Raw genomic sequence first — 27,498 nt, 5'->3', positions numbered from 1 at the left:
TTAAGGTTTTCAATTATTTTTTTCTATATGGTAAACTAGCTTACATGATTTTCTTTAGTCATTTAAACTTAACAGGAAGAATAAATTGGGGTTTCAAATTCATGTATTTTTAAACTGATAAGCTTTCTTTATATCATGAGTTATGGTTATCCTTAGGATATTGATAATTTCCTGAATGTTAGAGCTCTTTTATTAAGTTGAGTTTTCAAGTCATTATATTCACTTTGATCTGGTGGATACAGGCTTTCATTAAAGGAAAAGGTTCCATGGATATACCTGTTTTCCTACAAATATGCCTTTCACCAAAAAGCATTTCAAGAACTTTATTACCTCATGTATTATGAAGAAACAAAATAAATTAAATATGAAAATAAAAAAAATAAACCATTATCATTATCCCACAATTACAGTACTTCAAATTGTGCCACTGCAATACCTCTTGTACAATTTAAGGTCATTTTAAAGAAACTGCTGCTACAACACATTTAGCTACAAAATCAAACGTCATGAAAACCAAACAGAAAAGCTGTATAAAAAATAAAAAAATGAATTAATTAATTAAAAAAAGTGTCTGATCCTCCAGCTGAAGAATGTTTATACAAATTATGGATGTTCTCTAAAAAAAGCATATGATCCATCTCAAGAGAATTTCATAAACCTACAAGAGTGAGGAATGAGATAAAGAACCAAATCACATAATCTTCAAGTTGGGTGGCTGAGAGAGAGAGAGAGAGAGAGAGAGAGAGAGAGAGAGAGAGAGAGAGAGAGAGAGAGAGAGAGAGAGAGAGAGAGAGAGAGAGAGAGAGAGAGAGAGAGAGGATGGGCTGGATACCAAGAAAAATTTGTGCCTATGCCAAAGAAATAACAATGGTAATAAATATGGGCTTAGTAGAGGATAAATGAAGGCCATATGAATAAAAATTATATTGATAAGCAGGGAGAGCACCCACTATCAAATTCATGCAGCAAAGCACACAAATCTGAGCACGAGGAGCATTTACACTGGAGAAAAATTATTATTAAGCTTACAAAGTGGACAGAATGAGCATGATAATGATTAAAACCACTAACTTGTTGAGAATTCTTAACTAAATGTGTGCAGGAACTCATAATTTCTTGGGAACACAATCCATAAAAGTAAGTAGGCTATGTCTCTTTGTGTATGTCATTAAAGATTTTGCTTTAAAAATATTAAATTAGGGAATAAAACCAACACAATTCATAACACTATGATGAATCTATGCATAAAAAAATAATTTTCATTTCGACCAACATAGGCTGAACTACAAATGTGTGGTTTAAAAGGTAACATGCATGTGTCCACAAACTCTGGTAGCACCCTTCTTGCTCAGAAATTACATGTCTTCTTTGAGCAGCAGTCTCTATTACTTGTCCAATGCAATTTCAGCAGCACTGGAACATATTGGTTAGTTGTGGCTTCCAAAGTGTGTATGTTAGATCTTCAACAAGAATTGAGAAAATATAAGCAAAATAGATAAAAACTGTTTTATTCACAGATCTTAAAGATATGACATGATAGGCAACATGATTAAATGTAAACAGGAATGAACTGATAATGATAATAATATTTCTGCTAAGAATTTCATGTCTTAATTAATTAATTGGTCATTACCAAATTTTTCCACTTCCATTTCATCACAGATGTGCCAGATGTAAAAATTATTCCATTACTTTGGAATACTACATGGCAATCCTCTCTTCCTTTCAACATTCATCATTCACTAGTAATGAATCTACAGGTATACACAATGCCTCCAACTATTGGTGATTAAGGCATGCTATTCAAGTCAATGAGATCAAGTTCAATGCCTGAGCTACAAAGGAATGCTTTCGGCCAGAATCTGCAGACTGAAATTTAATTCCACAAACATTACAAGTAAAAAGCTATAAATTCAGACAAAACTTGATCATCCTGTGTCATGTCCATAGATAGGGTATTTGAAAGATGAGCCATTCAAAAATTCTAGAACTACAACTGCATGCTATTTCCATTGCTTTTAAAGTGTACTTCCAAAGGCATTATAACATCTATAATTTAGCCAATATTTGTGACATGACACCATAACAATGAGAGTGAAACATGGTCAAAGATTCATCTTTCATTACACATCAATAGTTATCTACACAGTTTTATAAGTGTTGGTGAAGGAGATTAGTAAAAAGAACTTTGCTTGATGTCAAGTTTGTAAATAGGTTTAAAAGATTACCAAGAAAATTATAAACTCAGTTTAACACCATCTGTATCAAAGGTAACAGTACTATTACAGTAGTGATAACTTGCAAGGATATATAAAAATTAAACTGACCAGATCTCAAGTAAATGAACACTGTAATAGTTAAGTACCAAAAGCAATGCTGATTACTGAAAACATTAATGGAAGACATGAATGTGTAGACACTTTTTGTTCCATTTTAGGCATGCAATGAAGTAATGCTCAAAGAAATTTATAAGAAGATAAACAGTTGGGTCATTATGAAGCATGATGGCATGAAATAAAATAATTATCATGGAAAAGTAAGATAACACGCAATTCTTACATACCAGCATATGGTGGATGCTGTGGCTCTAAAAAGACAGCCTTCTATAAAATATAAGGATTATTGAAATACGTACTTGAGATGGAGAGTGGAGAGGAAGGACTAGAATGTAGTACAAAGATGAATAAACAAAAGCAGCTGGAGACTCTTCTGTCATGGAGAAGTGCCAAGAATGGGTCTTAAGAGAGTATAGATAGGTAAAGTATAATTTGAATACAAGAAACTTTACTAATAAATGGTACAATATATACTACAGTTTCAAAGTATTTACCATCATGCACCACATTTCAATTACTAATTACTGGTAACATCATATGATTATTGAAGTTCAAATGTATCAATAATCCATATATATATATATATATATATATATATATATATATATATATATATATATATATATATATATATATATATATATATATATATATATATTATAAAAATATTGTTACAAAAAGTCAACATTTACAAACAAAACCTCAAATCTACCATAACAAAATGGGTAATATTCTCATAAGAGAAAATAAGTTATCAACTTAATACATCAATAAATAACCAAACCATTAATATTACAAAGACAGAATGAAATACAATTAAGAGCATGAAAGATCCGACTAGTAGCAAAATAAAACAAATGTCCAACATTACAAGACCTTTCAGACGAGGAAGTTTTACTGTTAAGCTACAAAAATATTAACAATCTTACAATTCCTGTATTTCACACTGCCATCAAGATATTGTAACCCTGCTTCTGCATTTTGCCTTGAGTGCATGACTTCTGACAAAATTGGAAAGACAAATATGTACCAGTCTAATTTTGAATAACTCCAATACAGCAGTTGAAGCCAGAAGAGCAAAGAATGTGCAAAATTTTGGTAACCCTGACACCACCAGCAACTTTTGTACACACAAAGAAAGTACACTAACTGTCAATCCATGTGGCTCACCACTAGCTTTTGTCCCTTTTCAAGATTCTTCCTGGTGCTCATCCCAAAACAAGGTAATGGCCTGTATTGGTTTTGAAGAATTCTACAAAACCAAGCATAACAAAACATAAACTAAAACATTATAAAGCAATCTCATCAAACTTTACACCTCTACCTTTAATATTAATTCCCTTCCCTATATTGCACATTAACATTTACTTCATAGTATACTGCAAGGTTTTTCATCAATATTCATCCATCTATTAACCAAAGACACAAGATCCTAATCAATAATAATAATAATGTTGTGGTGCAGTCCAGGAATTCTTAAATACAACCATTTCTTTGAAAATGCATACTGTACTCTTTCAGTCTATGATGAAATAATGTTTTGTATGCCTTCCCAGAATCAATAATAATAATTAAGTAAATAAATAAAACAGTAATAAATGAGAGTTGCAAAGTTATTGTCTGTTTGTAAATTAGGTAATAAAAAAATCTACAATGACTTTTCCGTTACAAATAAACACTGCAACAAAATCCATAACATAAATGCCAAACAAGAAATTTGCTTTTACCTATTCGAGGATCCACAGTAAATTGTGGATTACAATACCATGTTCCAGAGACTGTTAAAAGCTGGCAAAAACAGACAAACACTTGAAAAATATTAGTTTTCCTTTACCCAAAAGTATGATGTGCTTCATAATGCTTCACAGGGTCATCTGCCAGCTTGTCCACAAGGACCACCTCACCTACCAACAACTACCATAATTAAACCTATTCCATATTCCAACTAACTTATTCCAAACAAACCAAAGCCACAAAGCACAGGCCATGGCAGAAAGCACCTCAAGTTTCCATCAACATTCTGAATATGCACAAACTGGTGATGCTGCAAATGAGTGACTGTCATTTTCTATGAATGAATGCTCATGCCAGCCACAGTATGTTAATTGTAATCAGCAAGTAGCTCTGGAACATATTGGATAAACATTTTGCTAATCATTCCTGTGCATGTTATATATATATATAATTACTGACATTTTGCCAGTCTTGGCAGTAATTAATGCATTAAGGCTATTTAACTATCACTTACACCCAGCACATGCATCATCAAATCCACACAAGGACTGCACAAACAGTTAACTTTTATCATGGAAAACAAGAAAGAATTGCCACATTAGCCAATAAAAATTACATGATGGGTCTCAAAGACATGGAACAGTTGAGTTGGTCTTATCAAAAGTACAAGTTTACTGGAAAAATATAAGAGATAAAATTTTCAAGCTGCTAGAAAGAAGCAAGGCAAATAGTCCATGGTGCTGTGTGACAAGTGGTCAGGTGCATGCAACTCCTTGAGTAAAATTATTCCCAATTAGAGACGTCGCAGTGAGGCTGGTAGATACCTATCAGCGCCAGCATTTTTAATTGTCTCCGATTTCCTGGGGCAAAGGGGTGTCTTAGCTAAATTTGAAATCGATGTGCAGGAAAAGTACAGCATGAATTGCTGCACAAGTGTATCTAAAATTAAAAACATAACCCTTAATATTAATATTCATACTTACTGGTGTATGATAAGGCTTTGTTAATTGAATTATAAGATAAAACTAAAAATAGGTAATGATTTTTTTTTTTAAGTATGAACAGTAAAAATAAAAGGATGTTGATTTCAGCTTGTGCATTTTATCTGGGAATGTTGAAAAATATCAGATATCACTGACACGTCCTGTATATGAAAGTAATCAGTGAAATAAAAAAAAGAACAGCACCGCTGGCGGACGTACGACGTACTTATGTTGATCATGATTCTTCAGTTAAAGAAAGCGCCGCGCGCCGTTAGGAAGGAGTGTAAAGTGTAAACAATAGCCTCTCAGTTCTGCCGATACAAAGGCCTTTACTTTGCTTTACTATATCCAGAATAGGGTATAGCTCGTTCTTTCAGGAATTTTCTTAATTCCGCTGTAGTCCATGATTGTGGCGGTGATGTATCCATTGTGCAGGGTAGTCAAGTAAGCGTGGTCCTGTGTTTTGGTTTGCTCGCTGCCCAAGTACCCGAGGATAGTGATCGTACCGCAAAAATAAAGTCTCTGATACAAAATTATATTTTCTTTACATTAAATGGATTTGCCTGTTGTTTAGTACATGAAAATGCAAGTATATATTAGTATACTTCCATTGAGGTCAGTAGAAAATTACAGATTGCCTGCCTTGATACACTTATAGGCTCTTTTAAGAATATCATCTGAAATTATGAATAGAGGCTCAAACAATGTCATGTGCTGTCAGTTATCACGAAATTAATTGACTTAAAATTCAGACGCATTACTGTGCAACGATACACCTTTGTAAGCTTGTAAAACCTTGCCCCAAAAAGTATTTATTTTCCGGCGAGAATTAAAAATTCTGGCGCTATCTGGTATCAAAACGCTCACTGCGACGTCTCTAATTGACTCTTGCCACTAACTTGGACCCCCATAGAGTTTAGATTTAGTTAGATTAATGATTTCCACAAAAATTAGAAGTTGCTATTTCATTGAAAACATCAAAATTTATTACAAAGAATACCTATCTCTAAATTACAGAGGATATTAATGATACCAATCTTCACCCTTTTAACTCTGTATCTTAAGCATGCAATCACGTCACACAAAATTTAGTAGTAACACATCAAATGACAGCGCTCCATGATTATGCAGTCAATGGATGACATCAGGATCAACTAATCTGTGCAAGTACTAGAAAACAGTCTTAACACTTAATTTTCTGAAATTATTTAAAATCCTCCCAAGCCCTTAGAAAGAAGCATATTTCTCACTGTTACCCAATATTTCAAATGTATTAATCGCAGTGAGTTCTCTAATCAGGCATGACAAGGAAGCATAAAAAAAATTACACTTGCCATTGAACAGTACAGCAAGCATGATTTGTAACAGGTAAGCAAGTCACATTGTGTACACTAACAATATTGCTGATCAGGAAGGGCAGATATCCTTATGAATTGTCAAGGTATCTTTACAAATTCCTACACCAATCAAAGCCGGCCAACTGCATGCAGCTTCACTCGGTTCTTAGCTTATTTGGCCAACTATACTGATATATATATATATATATATATATATATATATATATATATATATATATATATATATATATATATGAATGTACGAATAAACAAATTCAAATTTAATCAAATTTAAATTTAAACTGACCAAGCCAATCCAAAATTAACTGAAATCAGCTAAACAGGTGCCAATATTAATTAAGTGAAAAACTTAAACACTTGTCACTTCACCAGATTAAATTCCCCGAGTGAGTTTACCCTACAGCCTCACTTAGGAGCTAACAGAGCAAATCCATGATGTTGCTACATTGCAAAAGGGTTATTTTAAATTTCCATGGCATTAATTCTTACTGAAGGCCACCACAATGCTTCTCATGATAGGAAGAAGCATGTGAAGGCATTATATTGGAAGCTGGATAGGCCAGTAGGCTTGTGGGGTGTGGAGACCCTTAAGGTAGACTGAAGGGAAGGCATGGGAAAACATCAGACCTGCAGATGTGAGGCTTCCCATCATCCCTAATGCTATATCGCCTTCAAATACACAAATAATCGTCCAGCGCACAAAATAAGCATGGAATAACAACCGAACACACTCGTGGCTGCTGGCCCTCCATTCAAACTAGTACACCCATGGAGCTTAGCCTAACCTTGCTGCCGCCATGGCCTCGTCGTTATGCACTGGTCCAAACACTAATACGTTAGTGAGGTTTAAGAAACTAGTCTGCCTAGGATAAAAATTCGTTTTACTGACCTTCCCTATCTTCACACACTCCTAACGGCCACAGTCAAGGGCATTCCCAAATTAACCCTACAACCACTTACAACCCCCTATCCGGTCCTCCCTTGACTTCTCTATCTACTCTGGTTGAGTGAGGGAAACCTTAACCTTGCCTAGCCCTGCATAATAGCGGCTACTGATTGCATAACCCTATTAACGGTTTTTGCAAAAATATGCAACCAGTCACCTGGGTCAATAACAACCATTCTAGTGACCCACAGCCTCCCACTGTACAATACATCAACCACACTTGTAATACTCACAGTCTAGTCTGCCCAGGAATCATATTCGCTACGAGAGAAAAGCGAGGAAACAATACAAACGGACTCACAACAAACCCCGAGTCAGTCCAGGACGGCGCACGACGCGTCCCTCACCTCACACACGACGTTTTCTCGCCACTCAGACAGTTTCCATCACCACTGGTCACGCCAACACAGTCTGGGGCCTTTCTGGCATAACGCAACACACTGGAACAGGGCACACTCGCATTGCAACGTTAGGAATCACCACAAAACTTCCAAGGCAGTGGCTCTAGCGTCGGCCATAACGGCTTGGGTTTCAAAATGGCGGGTAGAGGACCTCAGAGGCGCCGGGACCCGCGCACTGCAAGGACGCCTCTACACCGCTCTCCCCGGACACTCACCACTCACACACCTCACCTTCAGGAGCTCTATCACCTCTAGAACGAATCTTGGTCATTTTCTTGCGATAAATTCAATGGAGAGCTCTAAAACGCGTTACCCGTTGAGGGCTTTTCCTCCTGTTTTCCTAGAGTTATGGCTGACTCAACTTTTGACGCAGGGAACCCACGCTCATCTTACTGTGGCTCGTGTGGCGTTATACCTCAACGTAGACGAACTATAATAATGTAATACCCTCTGTTGACGGGAGTCGGTGTGTGCTGATAGCCGTGGTGGGCAGGATGACTACGGCCGTCCATGATTATTACAGATATCGGGCGGTGACGCAGCGCTCACAATGGCTCTACACCGCCGCCGCCGCCACACACCAGCCCCGCGCCAAGTCGCTGCCTGATTGGTCGATGACGGTCACATGACCACGCAACCTGTCCCAATCGCTCATATTCACTCATGGACACAGTTTATTCACCTTCTTTCCCAAAACTGATGCATTTCGAGACGTAAAGATGCATCAAACATAAATCCAGACGCCTAGGAGCAGCCCCGCCTGGCCCTGAGGAGCACCGTGAGGAGCGTCTGCACCCCATGAGCCTCACAACATCATGGCCGTCTTGACGTCACACAAGGTTCCAATTATCTGAATGGGCGCCAAACACTCCCCAACTACTAACTCTCTTAAATGCACAAAAAATTAGAGGGAAATTAATAAAATCAAGCGGGAACAACAGTACTTTTATCAGCCACTATCGCAAAATAATACGCGGCTGTTACCTTTCCTTATTTATGTATTTGAGATTATTGTGGTAGAACCGCGGCCCACATGGCAGTGTTTGTTGTGGTGTTGTGGGTGGAGGAGTGGTGAGGTTCAGGAGTCTGTGTGCACTTCTTGCTTTAGCCCACAGGTGAAAGTTCATGCACTAAAAATTTATTTCATTTAGCATAACCATGTGAAAAAAAGACGTATGAGGGAAGAACAATTATAGAACTCACATATGTTCCTCGCAATGCTAGTTCTCACTCTGATACCTCCCTTTTACACTTGGGGAATGTTATGTTTGGTGCAGGATATAAGTGATGCAATAGATGCACATGAAGCCGCACCAAGTTAGACAGTGTAAAGTGTGTAAGGTACCTTATAGTACAAAAAAAAAGACCTTCAAACCAGGAATCAGCAGAATGCTTGTATTACTGCTAAGAATCTCATTCTTATCAGGCAGTATTACCAAGTACTACGAAGTCTGTTATTACAGGACCGGGAGCTAGGAACAAGTAATTGGCAAAATTATGCATGAATGAAGGATAGTGTTTCCATCACTGACATATTTATGGGTGAGGATAGGGTTAACCAATCCTGGTGACGCCCAATCAAATACCAGCACAGTAAATGATGAACAGTATAAGTAAGAATGGGCCAGAATTTGACTTTTTTTCTTTAGGTTATAGATCAAGTATGGGATTATTCACATTTACTGCAAGTATAATTATACATAACAAAGTTACCCTAAACCCTGCCCATAATAAGTTTTAAAACTGAAATTTAACTCATTCAAATGTCTTAACTTATTCCCAAACTGATCTTGATCTAATCTTACATGTGAGTAACTCAGCACATTTTTAACCAGAACATTTTTTCACAGAATTTGTTAGTGTAGAGACTGCAGTTCATCATCACTTTATTAATGTCCAAGTCTTTAAACTAAAAGTGATGAAAAAATCAGGTTCAGAGTGAGCTACATCCTGCTAATCTCAAAAAATGTTAAACTCATATGATGGTTGACCTATCCTTACCTGGTTGGCTATCCCATACAGTTGTAGTAGAACTATCAACCAATCATAGATTAAGGGCAATCCAGATCTGCTGGCATGCCAGTCTACAAGTAGACTGAGTTGTATGTCATAAGCAGAGTTTGGAAAACAAGTTTGGTGTTTCATAAGTAGACATTTGCAGTGGTTAAATGTCTTATACCAAGACATTATTAGTTAGTATAATTATATAGTGCAGTTCCTAAATTAGCATGTAAAGCTCTCTTAATGGAAATTGTCGAATCCAGTGCATTTCTCACTCTGTATCTGCTGTCTCTGAAGTTCTACAACTTCCCTTCTAACTGATACACTCATTCTTCCAATAGTCAAGTAGCTAAAGACATTTCCAGATTAACCTATTTAAACCTAATGTCAGGCAGATGTTTACTGCCTCCCAGTGTTAGCTCAACATAAACATACATGTGCACTATCAACTTTATTCAACTGCTCCCTTGCTAAAGGAAATGTGACATCACTTTCATGATTTTGACTGTACTAACCCCTAGAAAGGGAAAAGAGCTGATGCATTTACCTCTACTGACAGGCTCATCTAAAAGAGATGACACAGACCATTCTTTTCTCTTCTACTTCTGCACCCAAAATCACTACTATTTAAACTACTACTTCTATACTGTAGTTGTTGCTGCTGCTGCTGTTGTTGCTGCTGCTGCTGCTGCTGCTGCTGCTGCTGCTGCTGCTGCTGCTGCTGCTGCTGCTGCTGCTGCTGCTGCTGCTGCTGCTGCTGCTGCTGCTGCTGCTGCTGTTGTTGTTGTTGTTGTTGTTGTTGTTGTTGTTGTTGTTGTTGTTACTAGCACCCCCACTTATTACTGCAGCTACTACTACTACTACTATTACTACTATTTTTGTACTAATATATGACTATTACTGCTACTACTTCTGTACTGACATACTATTGCTACTGCTATTAGTTATGCTAAGAGTTTAATTTCTCATTCTTTTTACAGGGCCTGTGCATAACGAGAGAATTAATGAGTAACTGCATCCACCATGACTGAAGAACAGAGGTCAAATGACAATTCATCTAGCACGAAGCCTGCAAGTCACACTCTAGTAAGAAGAAAACCACGTATTCTTCCATTGTAAATTAACACTCAGTTAACATATAGGATAAGTGATTTCATGACTATTTTGAATGGGAGAAATCATTAGAAATAAGAAGTATAGAATCCAGTATGCCACACATTATACACTGTATCATTTTTGAAGGAAAGATATGCAAGGTATCCTATATGTATCTTGTTTAGAAGACATTAGCAGTGAGGTGATGGGAGGGTTAAATCTCTCTCTCTCTCTCTCTCTCTCTCTCTCTCTCTCTCTCTCTCTCTCTCTCTCTCTCTCTCTCTCTCTCTCTCTCTCTCTCTCTCTCTCTCTCTCTCTCTCTTCCCTGCTGTTCATGATAGTTTTCTTATTACCTAAATCACCTTACAATACTTATGAAATATTTCAGAAACCAAATTATATGCTCAAGTACACACTCTCAGGCCATTCTAAAGCTATATCATCAGTGAAGTTCAGTCCAACAGGAGATTGGCTAGCAAGTTCATGTAAGTATGTTTGTTTGCTGTAAAAACCTATTTACAAAAGTGAACAATCATATCCTCAGAAATTAATATCTTGTATCATAGACAGGGTTCTTACTGATTTATTACCCAGTAAGCATATCGTATGTAATTAATTGCTTGGAATTTTAAGCATGATGAAAGACAGAATTTACTGTGTATTAAAATAACTATCCTTCAACAGCTGCTGACAAAGTGATCAAAATATGGGGTGCATATGATGGAAAATTTGAAAAAACACTCTCTGGGCACAAACTAGGCATCAGTGATGTGGCTTGGTCACATGACAGTCGATTGCTTGTTTCAGCCTCAGATGACAAGACACTCAAGATTTGGGAACTTGCATCAGTAAGTATTACAAATCTCAGTTTTTTTTTTTTTTTTTTTTTTTTTTTTTTTTTTTTTACAGCCATATATATCTGCCAATGTGGCAGCCTCATGGAGGGCAGAAGTCTTGCACCCACTCACTTTCACTGTCACACCTACAAGCATTCCCAGACCAGTGATAAGCCACCAAGTTTTTTTTTTTTTTTTTTTTTACCACAAAAAAAATAAAGCAGCACAGAATTCATCTGTTATTTTTGTATTCAGTTTATTGTGGTAGGAAAGGAAGAAAATTATTTATGTGAGGAATAACTTCTGAATTGAATAGCAGGTCCACATATGATGTAGCCAATGTTTTTTTTTATCTTATGTGTCTCATTCTCATTAGGAGAGGACATAGATGAGGAGTGCATGCTCATCTTAGTAGTGACACTTGCCTTAGATTTTGTTAATGTTGAGGTCATTTTTTACAAAAGGTTCTCAGATATATCCTCTAGGAATAATGTAAGTTGTTTTACTTGTACTAACATTACAAACTGACCCTCAAGAATTTTTCTGATATAGTTCTTGAGAATAAACCTGTAGTTTGAGGGAGGAGCTCTACAGGGTGCACTGTGATATAAGTAAACAACGTTATGGGTCCAAAGGTTACTGCAAATTGAATGTTAGGAAACCTAATCAAAAGGCCCAGAGTTGAATTATCAGGCAGTGTGGAAAAAATTTGTCTCCTTTCATTTTGTGCACTACTTTGCCAAGGCATCCTAAGGCATAACATGGTATCTGACTTAACATTATGTCCATCTCCTATTAGAAGAGTCTTGCATCATGCAGTGAACTAGTACATGTAGACTGACAGTAGTTCGTGTTCCATGTGCTCTTCACCTTTGTACTGCTCTTATTTCTTACTTCATCATGATATTCATAGTCATCATCATCATCATCATCAGCAGCAGCAGCAGTAGTCTGTATGCCTCTGCTGCAGGACCATCTCTGTCTGCTGCCTGTCAATTTCATGCTACCCTAACAAAACATATAAGTTCTCCGTCTAGTTCTCTTCCTGCCATTTCTTCTGTCACTATTATTTGCTTGCCATTTCATCAGTATGTTGTCTATCTTTTATCTGTTTGACACATGACATTTCATACTCATATTCACTTTTTTCTTATAGGTATAATCAAGATATCTTCAACTTAGTTTTGTTCTAATCATTGATGTTCTTTTCTTATTTCTCCAACTTGCCAAACATTGTTCTCTCCATTAATCTACAGGCATTCTTTCCAGTAATTACTGCTAAATATGATTTTCTCATCCAGCCATCTGATAGTTGAGTTTCAGATCTGTGTCCTTTTCTCCTCCCTCATCTAATAATTTCCTTATATTTGAGGGCTTTCCTTTCCTACTCAGATAAATGTTCCTAGAAATCTGTAAAATCTACCAAATGTTAACTCTTCAAACATACCACATCAAATTTTAGATTCTGCAGTGGCCATAATCTTTTTTATATATTGTGATAAAATTAAGAGAAATTTTCCTGCATATCTTTTGCAGGTAATATGTTATTTACATTCATTATTACTTTATTTATTTACAGGGAAAATGTGTAAAAACACTGAAAGGACACAGTAATTATGTGTTCTGTTGCAACTTCAATCCCCAGTCAAATCTCATTGTTTCAGGCTCTGTAAGTATCAAGATTTAAGCTTGAATATGTTATTGTAAATAATTAAGAAAAATTGGATATTGTATATTGTTGTATGATCCAGTTGTAGAAAGTATCACGTTACAACTGTATGAAATATTTCAGTTTGATGAGAGTGTACGAATATGGGATGTCAAGACAGGCAAATGTCTGAAAACCCTACCTGCACATTCTGATCCAGTCAGTGCTGTTAACTTCAATCGGGATGGAACCCTAATAGTGTCCAGCAGCTATGACGGTTTATGGTATGTTGCTTCCATATTTTAAAAGATTTATGGTGTCTTCTCTCTCTCTCTCTCTCTCTCTCTCTCTCTCTCTCTCTCTCTCTCTCTCTCTCTCTCTCTCTCTCTCTCTCTCTCTCTCTCTCTCTCTCTCTCTCTCTCTTCAGTATATTTAGTGACATGACATGAATCATTTTGGATCTGTTGTAGCAGGCTTGTGTAGTAGACAACCTACATCTTTGAACAGGTCAGTGGATGCACCAGATTCCTCCCAACTCCTCCCCTCCCTCCCTTTTTATGGGGGGAGCTGGTGGTAAGAGAGAGTTAGAGCAAGAAGGGAAGCTTTTAGTGCAACTTATCCTTGATGATAGTTGGCCCTTTTCCATGGTCCACATCCTTAGAGGCAAAGACATTAATTAATGCTTGTGGTGTGTGATTGTACATGTGGTTGCTTCGTCTTAGCAACCACCTCATTTACTGAGGATCATTGTTATTGTTGTTTTATTATTCATTATTGTAGAGATCAGAGGGACGTGAATATTAGTTACTTGCCTTACTTCAGATAACTTTGTCTACAATTGTATCTATTTCTTTTTCAGTCGAATTTGGGACACCACCTCTGGCCAGTGTCTAAAAACTCTAATAGATGATGACAATCCTCCAGTATCCTTTGTGAAATTCTCTCCTAATGGCAAATATATTCTTGCTGCTACTCTTGACAACACCCTAAAGTTATGGGATTACAGTAAAGGAAAATGCTTGAAAACTTACACTGGCCATAAAAATGAGAAATATTGTATCTTTGCAAATTTCTCAGTGACTGGAGGAAAGGTGAGTGCTACAGTGTTAGTGACTGGAGGAAAGGTGAGTGCTACAGTGTTTAACTTGTAAAGTATAATTTGTACACCACATCTTTAGATATGCTCTTGTGTGACAGTCTATTTCTAAGCACCACATAAGAAAACTAGTGGTATCTTTTCTGTTTCAGTGGATTGTTTCTGGTTCAGAAGACAACTATATCTATATATGGAACCTGCAAACCAAAGAAATTGTGCAGAAGCTTGAAGGTCATTCAGGTAATGCAGTATACCATAGGGCTTTGTGAGTCTGTATAATCACAAAATATTATTTTTATGATCATCTACACACACACACACACACACACACACACACACACACACACACACACACACACAAAGAAGTTTAGAATTTACTAAAGAAGATATTATTATCAGTATTAGTGGTTGAACAAGAAATAGGGGAGATCTAAAATACTGAGATCTGAAGTCTCTCCTGCTGTGACCTTCCCTTATGGATTGCTCCAGGAAGAAGCAAGGCATAAAGGAGATTAGACAGAATAGAATAAAATTTTATCATCATAGTGTGTGCATCGGTCAAAAGAAAGACTACATAGATGTAGATGTGTAAATGGGATCACATGATGTAGCTCAGGGCTTGTAGAATATAGCTAGGTAAATACATGCATAAACGCACACACAGCATCCAACAAGATTTTATCTTGCCAGTTTTGTAACACTATTTCTGGAAAAGGTAAAGTGAAACTGTTATGTCACGCAATATTCAAAGAGTAGCATGCTGATATATTTGATCAGGCTTCCACTTACTACAATCAAAATGGCTTTGATCATCCAAGCATTTTGATTGTGTCATTTTCTAGTTGTTTCTTTACTGCCTATGACATAGGATCTCATCATGCAGGGCTGAGAGCAGCTCAGATTTCTTTTTTAAGAGGGAGCTGCAACATAAAAAGAGATGAAGACCAAACCATCCCTGCCTGTCCTAGTAATCAAACCTGATTTGTCTGACCTGTGAGCCAAGCATGTTGATCTTTACACCACCGGTGTGGTACATGTACTGGAAATGTGTGTCACACTGATATGCACTAGAGTGCCCAACTATCCAAATTGGCATTCAAATGATGTTTCAACATTAACAAATTGCTACAGTAATCTCTTGTTATCCATGGAAGACAGGTAACAGACACACAGAAACATGAAAAATTAGTATCCCTGAACCCCCCCAAAATTTTTTTCACACAGAAACATGAAAAATTAGTATCCCTGAACCCCCCCAAAATTTTTTTAAGTAAAGAAAATGTGCATTTACATGGTTATAAACATTTTATTTACCAATTAACATAAAAAATAATGAAAATAAGCAATGAATACTGGTAGGTTGCTTCTCATCATCTCTTATGTTATTTGAATTTGTGGTTGGCAGCAATCCATGTGAAAGTGAAACCGTTGGTATAGAGGGATGACTATTTAAAACCATTCAGAATTCTGTAAGTCATGTGATAAAGTGTAGTGCAAGAAATATAAAATTTTGATTTGCATGAATCATTTCAATGTATATATTTCATTTCAGATGTTGTTTTGTGCACAGCCTGTCATCCAACTCAAAACATCATTGCCTCTGGAGCATTGGAAAATGACAAAACTATTAAGCTCTGGAAGAGTAACACTTAAAAGTTTCTATCATGAAGACAGTGATACAAAATAACTAGAAATTTATGACTTTCTACTGTGGAAATACTAGGATGTTTGTTGGTGTGTCAAGTACAACTTTCTTGTAGTTTATGAAAGATATAGTGCTTTTTTTTTTTATTCGTATGGGAGTTAAATGGGCATGTTTACTTTGTATGATCTCCTTGCAGAAAAGTAGAATTTACAATTAGCACAGTGAACTCTGAAAAAAAAAAAAATGTGAAATGGTTTTGACATTACAAAAGGCTCATAATTATGATTAATTTTATACTTTATACCTGTGGTTGTACAAAGTCCAAAAAAGAAAAAAAAAATACTGCAGTCTTTTTCTTGGAATTGGCTGTTATATTGAATAACCAAACTTCTTACAAGTGATGATTTGTATTTTTATTATCCTGGTGTATTTTGTATGTAGTGTAGCAGTAAGCATATGGTTAAGAAGACAGATCTGGGCTAGGTGGAGTGGAGTGCCCACAAAGGCATTATAAGCCATCGTCATGCCATCTGGTTTGCCTGCCCCTTTACTATCCAGGAAAACCCACATCCCATGGTAGAATCATAAAGGTTGATGACATGTGTAATAATGCATTTTTTTAACATAGTACAAGTATCAGGCATAGTTGATAGTGGAGGACCAGTATCAAAATGACATTGATAAGAGAAAATGTCTGGTAAAGGTACACACAATGTACACATAAAGGACAAATCCAAAACTCAGTTACATGGGAAATTTCATTTTGAAGAATACAATTGATGAAATGCAGTCACATTAAAATTAGTAAGTATATAATGGTAAAAATAAATAAAGGGTTTGACCATTATGAAATTAACAATAACAATTAATGTATAAAGCAGCAAAGCCATGAGAGAAAAAGGGAGATGACTTAAAAAACAAGTTTATGTACAACAGAAAGGGGATTAGCCAAAAAATAAACAAATGATACAGTGATGGTCAGAAGTCAAATAACATGTAACTGTTTTCACTGTGCCTGGCATTTTTACATAACAATTGAGTCCTCTGGTGTGCTGATAATTTCCTACAAAACCTTACAACTAAAAGATTTTTAGTAGTAGTATTAGGCAACACATCTAATCAACTCTCCATTGTGACACACAGCAGGTACATTAGTAGAAATATAGTATACATATTTATTCTCGGTCACCTGCGTGCCTGACTAAATAATAATAATAATAACAAATAACTAACTCGAAAATAAATACACTACTTGCTTATTATTGATATACCAGTATAGTCTACACAACTCTCTAGATGTTTGAACGTGTGGCTCCGAAGAGGAGCCGGATTGATGGTGATATTGGCTGAAGGGGAGGGAAGCCCTTTATTTACTTCATTCGAGGACTTAGGTTGAGAGAAAATACTAAACACTGGCAGTTAATGCGGCAGGAGGTTATTTGACTAAGACCATCTAAAATATGAGGAACTGGTGAACTTAAAGTGAGTTCATGAAAGTGATGAGCCTAAATGAAAGAGAATGAAGAAGGGTCAAAACCGATTTAATTAAGAAAGATTTGAGACCAAAGGGGAATTTATATAAGGTGAAACTGATAGGAGAAGAAGATGACGGAAAATACCAGAATCAAAACTGACTTACTAAACAGAGGATGAGTGGATAAAGAAACGGGCATGGCATAACTGAAGTCAACAGAGAAAGGTGCAGGACAAAAAAGGAACTAAAAGAGTTTCAAACTTGAATTTTCAAATGTCACTATAAGGTCATTCAATTAAACTGCGAAAGTAAATTTGCACCGAGAAGCCATAACCTCATTGTCCCCTTTCATCTGACTGGCTGTTGAGCAAGGAGGTGCATCAGTTAGACGTATGTGATAGATTATTCATGAAACTCCAAGATTAAAGATACGCGTACTTTAATTTTATTTTAGTATCCCAACTATTAACCAATAAAATTTTAATTTGCAAAAAAAAAAAAAAAAAAAAAAAAAAAAGGTACAATACTAAGGGAGAGTGAGCTACTTAAAATTGGCAGTTTCCTAAATGAAAGCGGTTTATTTTTATTATTATTATTATTATTATTATTATTATTATTATTATTATTATTATTATTGTTACCGCCGAACGGGTGAAAGAATTTGTTGTTGAACAAGCGTATGCTAAATAACATGTTCTGTGTTATGAAAGTTAAAGTGAATTAGTATATTAAATTCTGGTGCTATAATATAAAAGTTAAGTAAATGAGGAGAGTATAATCGACAGCTGTGTTGCCTCACATGGTCCTGTGAGGCTGGTGGTGAGAGACTAATATGAAGCATAAGTAACACCAAGGAAACCGAGTTACAGTAGAGATTAAGGAAACTTAATTCATTATAGTAGTTAATTGCAGTAGTGAAGTTGTGTGAGGGGAACTAGCTGTGGAGAGCTTAGCTGCAGAGAGGCAGTGAGGGTCGTGTTTACGTGGTAAAGTTGATGACATAGCGCGTAAGGTAAATAAGAGACAGGAATCTATAGAGGAATGGGTCAAGCTGACCTAAGAGTAACATGGGCAGGCGTGAAGCGCCGAGGGCCAGCAGGAACGAAGCCCGGAGGGACAGATTCCTTTGTACCGCCACTGAATTCGGGTGCGATTACTCCAGGAAAGATCGGACCACTATAATGCAGACGCAGGTGTTGCTTGGTGACAGGCATCCTTAAGACCCCAAACATGTGTGTTCCACATCAGTATTACGAGGGGTTGATTGTCCTAATTAATATAATCCATGATTAGTAATACATCATATTGATACAGTATTTAATGGTTAGTAGTGCTACACACGTCTTATGTATGTCTTCAGGTTTGACCGAATGCAATAAACGATTTGCCTCATCGTGTGGGTCTAAAATCCTCTAGCTTTCTTCGGGCAGTTACAATTATTATTATTATTATTACTATTATTATATTATTTCTTACATAGACATATCATAAATACATTTTATCCTAGGATAACATCATACAAGGAGGAAATAATGATAACATGAAAACAAGTGTGCATTATTAAAATATCATCTGTGTCTTGAATGGACCGCTCTCCCTTTGTGACTTTTTTTTTTTTCTAATTGGTAAGCAGCGTTCGTACCTTCATATAATTAACCTAATCATCAGAGGAGTGGCTTCTCCGGGCAAGTTTATTTGAATGGTGATACTTCAAAAGTGCTATATTGTTAGTGGACATTATATATATAATATATATATATATATATATATATATATATATATATATATATATATATATATATATATATATATATATATATATATATATATATATATTGCTGCTAAAAATTTTGCTCTTAAAATTTAGTCTTCATACAATCTTGGGAGTGTCATCGAAATATTAATTGATCCGAAGATAGGATTCATGTTTTACCCATGAAAAGTGCCCTGGCTGGAGATTTAATCCTAAAAAATACATTATATGACTGAAAACCTTACACAGAAGTATAAAGTACTGATAGGACTACGACAATCACTATTTCCATATACATTCAGTCACCGCACAACTTTTCCTGTCAATTTAGATAACTTTCTGGTATCGAGAAAGTCTCTTCCATTTTCTTTAGCTTTGAGGCATTCAATACACCCAAGAAAGCGCAGGCTCTGATCCATTCTCATCAGAGGCTTACAAACCACGACAACGACTGCCACCAGTGTCATGCCACTCAGCTTTGAAGCATAAATGGAAACACTGAACCACTGATCTGTCATACTTTGTAAATAACATCTTAATCATGCCAAAGTAGATCAGTTCAACATGTAGTTTATGAGAAGCTCTACATACACCCTGAGTAATCCCTCCTGATATGATTTTATTTATTAATATCATGTATTCACGCACTTCTGCATTTATCCCAAATTTGACTAAAAGTGTGGAATATACGTCTTCCTGATGAAATAGTTTCTCAAGCTTCCATAGATATATTTAAAACAAAAGTTAACATCTTCCTGTTAACTTGCTAAGTATTTACATCTTTTGTTTTACCTTTTCATTCTTTAATTTTTCACATCCATATGCGCTCACTGGGGGTACCCTGCTTGGCTCTATTTAAGTTTTATGATCTTCCCCTAATACGTGGATTTTCATGATAACAGTAATAATAATAATGATAATAATGAATTATATTAAAATACTTTTCCTCATAATTTTGGATAATTCTTTCGACTACTCTTTTAAGGACTGCTACCTTCTGAAAGCTTTCTTTTTTTTTTTCAGCCCGTTAAAAAAGAAAAAAAAAATCCCTCACCCCAGGATATAGTGTGACTGACATTCAGGTTTCAACAGTTTACTTTCCCCAGGTTTTTCCAGGTGCCCATTTATCGAATAACTCGAAGGAAAAATGAAAACATTTGAGGGAGCTGTGCTCCAACCACCCCAGCCCGAATTTTAACGCTAGCCACTGCATCACTTGTTGGAAAATATTAATAATCATTGATTTCAAAACGAACTTGGATATCTACCTAAAGTATACGGCTTTACGTTCTTGTCATGAAGTAAGAAATATGACCTGAGAGATGCTGTATGTTACTTCATAATATATCTAATACGTTTATTCGCTTTACCAAAGCATAATGTAATGTGCACCTCTTTGAACCATTCAGAAAAAAACTGATAAATTGATCTGAAGACAGGATAAATTCTTTATTAATTAACAATGAGAAGCCATAACCGCCAGGGCAGACGTCGCGACCCATGGTCATCGGGTTCTCCGATAATTTTGGGAATTTGTGTGGTCTCAGTCATTAGAAGAACACATGCGGCTCAATGATAAGTTAACTATTTAGTGTAACAGTGCGTTCTATCAGAAAATATCCCTGCTAGATTTACGACTGCACTGTCCTCTGACGGCAGCCTAAACACGTTTTACGTTCGGGTTATTTCAATTGATGTATAGTTAATAAAGATCTGCAGATTCATATGGAAATGTCTTATTATCCTCTATTAGCTCTCTTAGAGAGTGCACATGCCTGATTTTATGAAAATAACTCAGCGTGAAAGAGAATGAAGATGGATGGCGATCGCAGCCACATCCAAGATTCCAACGGTATAGTTACTGTTGAAAAAAAAAAAATCCATATATTAAGATAAGTACTTTGCACCAATCAAGTAGCGAGATAGGGATAGAAGGTTAGGGAGGTGGCTATTAGATCAGCGGCACATTTTAGACCAAAGCCAAGAGTCCTCACTTCGCCTTTCTGCTTAACAGCTTCATGAAGTTTATTCAACCTCCTGATGTCAATGCAGATAAGATTGGATCAGACCAAAGAATGTACTGCGTATTACATATATACATATTACATTAGGAGAGAATATTATATATATATATATATATATATATATATATATATATATATATATATATATATATATATATATATATATATATATATATATATATATATATATATATATATATATATATATATATATATATATATATATATATATATATATATATATATATATATATATATATATAGTTACGTGTGAGCATACACTGAACTCTAGGGGATGGACCATGAAGGGGTGTTGCTCACACTAACAATGGAAGGGTTAAAAGAAAAGAGAAAAGGAGACATTTAAACTGCTATTTAATATCTTAAAGTTAACCCTTAAATTAAGTAACAATACAAAATTGAAGATTATTTGTAAGTAAAAGTAAGTAACAGAGTGGCAATCTGAACTGGACTGAATAACTTAAAAGACTGGTTCAGTTAATAACTTAAGTCAAGTTAGTAAATGCATATAGATACAAATTACAAAAATAAACACCTTTACATATACATAATAGAAAATAAATATAAATGTGTTTGTGTGTGTGTGTGTGTGTGTTTATGTGTGTGTGGGTGTGTAACACTGGTGTAACTCTTACCACCGCTCTCGAGTGTATATGAGGCTCCCAGCGTATGCCAAGGCGACCTCAGAGCTGTAGCGACCCTTGGAGGAGACTGAAGCTCGATGGAACTCCACCCCTCGTTATCGGCTTGGTAGCCTGCTAGAGGTCACGTATCCAGTATGCCTCAAGCTATACACGTGGCAGCGCCACGAGTTGAGAGGCAGGCACCTGGTTCCGTGGTAGAGTAGTCACGTGTGTGACATTCCCCCCTTCTTAGGATGACGCAGAAGGAATGACTCTGCGTCATTAGAGAAGTGAGGTGATTCCTGTCCCGTGAAGGTTGATTCCACCAGAACGTGTGAAGTCTGGGGCCCGGTAGATGGTTCTTCTGGCAGTGCTCGGCCCTCGGCTGCCTCCATCGACCGGTTCACAAGGCACGACTGCATCCCCGGCAACAGGATCCTAGGGTCCTCAGGGTCGCGACGGGTAGTGATGCGAGGCGTAGTGGGAAGGCGAGACAAAGTGTCAGCAAGGCAGTTGTCCAGTCCCTTAATATGGTGCATTTCAATGTGGTAAGGCTGGAGCTGTAGAGACCACCGTAGCAGACGTTGGTTAGTGAAGCGGTTCCTGTTGAGAAAAGTCAAAGGGTTGTGGTCAGTGTAGATTTGGAGTGGCTGGGTGTTGGACTGAAGATAGTACTCAAACTTCTTGATGGCAGAGATAATGGCTAAAAGTTCTTTCTCGATAGTGCTGTAATTCTTCTGATGGATGTTGAACTTCTCGGAGTGGTAGGCGACTGGGTGAAAGATTCCGTCAGATTCTTGCAGGAGGGCGGCACCCGAAGCGTGATCACTGGCGTCAGTATGTATGATGATGGGTTTACTGAATTCGGCCGCACGCAAAACCGGTTCCCGAGCAAGCAAGTTCTTAAGTTGATTGAAGGCATGTTGGCAGGCAGGGGTCCATTCGTACGCCATATTCCCACTAGTTAGTCTAGTAAGTGGCCCAGCTGCGTCTGCGAAGTTTGGACAGAAACGCCGGTAGAACCCCGCCATACCCAGGAAACGGCGGAGCTCGCGTCGAGTAGTGGGAGTTGGGTACTTCAGTACTGCGTCGACGTTAGCGGTCTTGGGCCGGACGGAGCCTTGTCCAATCTGATGTCCTAGGTAGGAGACGGTGGCAGCTCCGAACGTAGACTTCGCCAGCTTCACGGTGAGGTTCGCTTCCTGCAGACGGCTGAGCACATTCTGGATCTGGTACAGGTGGTCATCCCAGTTATGTGAAAAAATAAGAATATCATCTAAGTAAACCAGCACTCCTTTTAATCCCTGCATTACCTTGTTCATTGCCCTCTGGAAAGTAGCGGGGCAATTCCTCATGCCAAATGGGGCTACGACATACTGGAAAAGTCCAAAAGGGGTGATGAAGGCAGAGACTATCTGAGCTCTTTCAGTAAGGGCTATTTGATAATACCCTTTTAATAGGTCCAGCTTAGTAACAAATTTGGCTTGACCCACTTCATCTATCAGGTCGTCTACCCGAGGCAGAGGATAGGCGTCAGGAATGGTGACGGCGTTGACCCGTCGGTAATCCGTGCAGAATCGCAGTTGTCCGTCCTCCTTGGGTACTAGGAGGCAGGGTGATGCCCATGGGGAGCTGCTGGGTATAGCCAAGCCCTGCTCTAATAAGTACTGGACCTCCTTCTGCATCTGTTCTCGTTTCCGGGGGTTGACTCTGTAGGGAGACTGCTTGATAGGGAAGGTCCCTGGGAGCACCTTCACATCATGGCGGAGGACATTACAGATTTTAGGATGGTCACCGAACACGGCATACTGAGAGATCAATCTTGAGATATCCAGTGCTCGAGAGGATGAAAGATGACGGAGTTGATCATCTAAGTGTTGGATAATGTAGGTGTTGTTTTGCGTGTCCTTGGGATGTATGGTGTTTGTGTCAATCTCAGTGGTAATACATTTATCATACATCAATGAACACACAGAGGCAGGTTTTAACTCTGAGTCAGCCTCCTGGGGTTCAATGGTACCACAGGAAGCTACTCTAGGGGTTGGTTGGGCGCCAGTCACAGGGGTTCTACATTTATACATTTTTAGGAGATTAACGTGTATTAACTGTGTTGCCTTTCGGCGGTCTGGAGTGTTTATGATGTAGTTGTTATCTCCTACCTTTTCCACTACCTCATCATCATCTGGGACCTTAGAGGGCCGGAACACTCTCATAAGAACTCCATCCTGTTTGTAAAAGGCAGGGTAATGAGTAATTTGATCTGGAGGGATAACCTTGTCATGAAATTGAGTCAAAGTAGTGTCTTCCTGTTGAGCCTCAGTGAGAAGTTTTTCAGAAAATATTTGATTGAGTTCAAGTGGGGATGGGCTCTTCTTTGGAAGTGAGAAAGACTGATCAGATTTCCTTGCTTGTGCACGAGTAGTGACACAAACAGGGAATAAGCCTGGTTGTTGCTCTTCTAACTGTACAGTGGGGTTATCCATCAGCATTGTGTCACTAATTACCAAAGGGGGAGTCACCTTACTGCCAGCTAGGTCATTAGCGAGGAGTAGTTGAGCATTAGGGATGGGTAAGGCTGGTTCTTCACTAACTCCTATTATCACTTCACCTCTTACTAGTGGGCTATCAAGATGTACCTTAGCTAATGCAATGGGGAAGGGGTCATGGAAGTCTTTTAAATATACCTTTTCACCTGTGTAACACTGTTCAATACCAGGGACTGCTGACTTCAGCACTAGGGACTGAGCTGAACAGGTGTCTCTGACAATCTTAACTGGGTGATCCTTGTTATCAATGCTGATGGTGCCTACAGACCTGAAAGGCTCAAATAAGTCTTTAGGTACAGGGAAGGAGGGAAGAGCTTGTATGGAAGCAACTGGCTTGGCAAGATATGTTTGAGCTACCTTGCACTTGGGATTAGGACAGTTCTTTATGAGGTGCCCCGGCTGTTTACAAAAAGCACAAAATAGAGGTGGTCCAGTACTACTGCCGGTCATTTTACCAACCCCTGAGTTACCTGAGTTTATCTTACCACTAGGAGTCTCGGTCAGCTTGTCTGAGGTTGCCTTGCGATTCACCAGGGAGAAAAGGTCCGCTAACTGAGCGGCTTTGAGAAGATCTGTTTCTTCTTTGTTGGTGATGTGTAACATTACTGAGTAAGGGAGCTTACGCATGAACTCTTCTAAGGCTAAGAGATTTACTAATTCGTCGTACGTGGTTATCGCGGCTGACTTAAGCCAACGCTTGAGAGCCCTCAGTTTCTCCGAGGCAAACTCTAGATAGGTTTGTTGCGGAGTTTTGAACATTTTTCGAAAAGACTGACGGTATCCTTCTGTGGTAATGGAGTACGCCGCTAGGATGCCCTGTTTGACACAGTCGTAATCCGTGTTGTTTTCGAGGCCGTTCAAAATAGTTAAAGCCTTTTGGCTGAGTTTGGGTTTAAGAAGCCAAGGCCAGTCTTCTCGGGGTAGTTCAAAATGTACTGCTGTGTCCTCGAACTGTCCAAAGAAAGTTTCGGGGTCTTTGTCAGAGAACTGAGGGAGTAGTGAGAGATATTTAGTTAACTTTTGTTTGAGGTCAGCTGTGGTGGTTGATCGAGATTTTAATTGTGTGAGTTGGGTCTCGTGGATTCTTTCTTTTTCTCTCTCCTCTCTTTCTTTTTCCTCCTTTTCTTTTACATATGCCAGATCTCTTTCCGCTTTTTCTTTTTGAAAAGCTAGTTCTTCTCGCCTTAGTTCTCTCTCTTCTCTCTCTCTCTCTCTCTCTCTCTCTCTCTCTCTCTCTCTCTCTCTCTCTCTCTCTCTTGCTGCCTCTCTCTCTTCTCTCTTTCTCTTGCTGCCTCTCTCTCTTCTCTTGCTGCCATTAGTTTTCTCTCTTTCTCTTGCTGCCTCTCTTCTCTCTTTCTCTTGCTGCCTCTCTCTCTTCTCTCTTTCTCTTGCTGCCTCTCTCTCTCTTCTCTTGCTGCCATTAGTTTCAGCTTTTCGAGTTCGAGCATTAAACTGGCGTCGTGCTGTGAAGCAGCACTAGTGGCTTCACCTCCAAGGTGAACTAGGATTTGAGTTCGGAGTTCTTCCTTCCGAATGTCAGACGGATATGAGAGATCAAACTGTCGGGCTATGTACTTTAAATCATCCTTTGTCACTTTGGCAGTTTGTAGCTCCGCCACAGAAGGATTACTGCAAAATGCGTCCAAGTTTAACTCATGCGACATGATTAATGAGCGTGAGGTCAATTGAACCAAATCAAGTGTGTCTGAGCCCTACACTGAAACCTGATCCAAGACCTAGGTTCGCCACCACGAGTCGGAAGGACCCGCGTGAACGACAGGTTCGAAACCACGAGTCGGAGGGAAATGAGTTGACCCGCGTGCATCGACAGAGACTCGTTTTTGAGTCTAGTTGAGTCAAGGTTAGCAACGCCTTAACTGTGCTTCTGAAGAGGCAACGAATCGAAGAAGTGTAGCGATAATCACTGCCCCAAAATGACTACCATAGAACTAACACTTAAGCACTTGTAATGGCTTGCCGTATTCGCTGCTTTCAAGCAAAGAGTGGAACGCAAGTTCCCAAGTTTTAAGGAGTCTCGGAGTTCGGGGTGAAGGTCACTACTAGGGGGAATCGAACCGACACTAAAGCAACACTGAGGAAATCAATTGTTAGGTTTTTAACGCTTTTATGACTAGACGCCGGTACCTCGCGTACTTTTAAAGCGGAAAAACGCAAAAATTCACGAACAAAGAAATAAGCACAACTTCATATACACTCGAGAGCAGGAAAGGAACTAGTGTAGTTATATGTATGTGTAAACATGTGTAATATCCCGGACGGGCCCCCAATTGTTACGTGTGAGCATACACTGAACTCTAGGGGATGGACCATGAAGGGGTGTTGCTCACACTAACAATGGAAGGGTTAAAAAAAAAGAGAAAAGGAGACATTTAAACTGCTATTTAATATCTTAAAGTTAACCCTTAAATTATGTAACAATACAAAATTGAAGATTATTTGTAAGTAAAAGTAAGTAACAGAGTGGCAATCTGAACTGGACTGAATAACTTAAAAGACTGGTTCAGTTAATAACTTAAGTCAAGTTAGTAAATGCATATAGATACAAATTACAAAAATAAACACCTTTACATATACATAATAGAAAATAAATATAAATGTGTTTGTGTGTGTGTGTGTGTTTATGTGTGTGTGGGTGTGTAACACTGGTGTAACTCTTGCCACCGCTCTCGAGTGTATATGAGGCTCCCAGCGTATGCCAAGGCGACCTCAGAGCTGTAGCGACTCTTGGAGGAGACTGAAGCTCGATGGAACTCCACCCCTCGTTATCGGCTTGGTAGCCTGCTAGAGGTCACGTATCCAGTATGCCTCAAGCTATACACGTGGCAGCGCCACGAGTTGAGAGGCAGGCACCTGGTTCCGTGGTAGAGTAGTCACGTGTGTGATATATATATATATATATATATATATATATATATATATATATATATATATATATATATATATATATATATATATAT

General features: G+C 38.0%; 3 protein-coding genes across 6 annotated transcripts in view; 1 reads left to right on the top strand and 2 right to left on the bottom strand.

Moving 5' to 3' along the window:
* Window positions 1–7,983, bottom strand: part of LOC135102039 (bromodomain testis-specific protein-like) — an 81,467-nt gene extending 73,484 nt beyond the window's left edge. Inside the window, 1 exon segment of the mRNA XM_064006686.1 lies at window positions 7,591–7,983. Coding sequence (XP_063862756.1) covers window positions 7,591–7,613 — 23 coding nt within the window. The 5' untranslated portion in view covers window positions 7,614–7,983.
* A 393-nt stretch (window positions 7,984–8,376) lies between these two features.
* On the top strand, window positions 8,377–16,481 carry LOC135102040 (WD repeat-containing protein 5). 4 transcript variants are annotated; one of them, XM_064006689.1, is made up of 9 exons: window positions 8,377–8,597; window positions 10,740–10,845; window positions 11,243–11,339; window positions 11,539–11,702; window positions 13,270–13,359; window positions 13,483–13,622; window positions 14,198–14,429; window positions 14,587–14,674; window positions 15,987–16,481. In XM_064006689.1, exons 2-9 carry the CDS (start codon window positions 10,783–10,785, stop codon window positions 16,085–16,087), a joined length of 975 nt encoding a protein of 324 aa, XP_063862759.1. In that variant the 5' UTR covers window positions 8,377–8,597; window positions 10,740–10,782; the 3' UTR covers window positions 16,088–16,481. The 4 variants fall into 4 exon arrangements, with proteins under 4 accessions (XP_063862759.1, XP_063862757.1, XP_063862760.1 ...); XM_064006687.1 differs by lacking the exon at window positions 8,377–8,597 and adding an exon at window positions 8,713–8,873; XM_064006688.1 differs by lacking the exon at window positions 8,377–8,597 and adding an exon at window positions 8,795–8,829.
* A 5,152-nt stretch (window positions 16,482–21,633) lies between these two features.
* On the bottom strand, window positions 21,634–27,258 carry LOC135102038 (uncharacterized). The gene is made up of 2 exons (XM_064006685.1): window positions 23,468–27,258; window positions 21,634–23,203 (listed from the first exon to the last, which is right to left on the bottom strand). Exons 1-2 carry the CDS (start codon window positions 25,277–25,279, stop codon window positions 22,199–22,201), a joined length of 2,817 nt encoding a protein of 938 aa, XP_063862755.1. The 5' UTR covers window positions 25,280–27,258; the 3' UTR covers window positions 21,634–22,198.
* Between the last annotated feature and the right edge of the window lie 240 nt (window positions 27,259–27,498).

Source organism: Scylla paramamosain, chromosome 7, assembly GCF_035594125.1.
Source record: "Scylla paramamosain isolate STU-SP2022 chromosome 7, ASM3559412v1, whole genome shotgun sequence".
In the NCBI taxonomy this organism is placed as follows: domain Eukaryota; kingdom Metazoa; phylum Arthropoda; class Malacostraca; order Decapoda; family Portunidae; genus Scylla; species Scylla paramamosain.
Note: the sequence above shows the minus strand (reverse complement) of the source record. Positions and strands in the feature narration are given on the sequence as shown.

Excerpts from the sequence above, each read along its gene's own strand:
- LOC135102040 (XM_064006689.1), top strand. The coding sequence starts at position 10,783 with ATGACTGAAGAACAGAGGTCAAATGACAATTCATCTAGCACGAAGCCT. Across the intron at positions 10,846-11,242 it reads AGCCTGCAAGTCACACTCTA|AAACCAAATTATATGCTCAA; the intron begins GTAAGAAGAAAA and ends GAAATATTTCAG. Across the intron at positions 14,430-14,586 it reads TCTCAGTGACTGGAGGAAAG|TGGATTGTTTCTGGTTCAGA; the intron begins GTGAGTGCTACA and ends TTTCTGTTTCAG.
- LOC135102038 (XM_064006685.1), bottom strand. The coding sequence starts at position 25,279 with ATGTTCAAAACTCCGCAACAAACCTATCTAGAGTTTGCCTCGGAGAAA. Across the intron at positions 23,204-23,467 it reads TAGACGACCTGATAGATGAA|ATCCAGAATGTGCTCAGCCG; the intron begins GTGGGTCAAGCC and ends CACCTGTACCAG.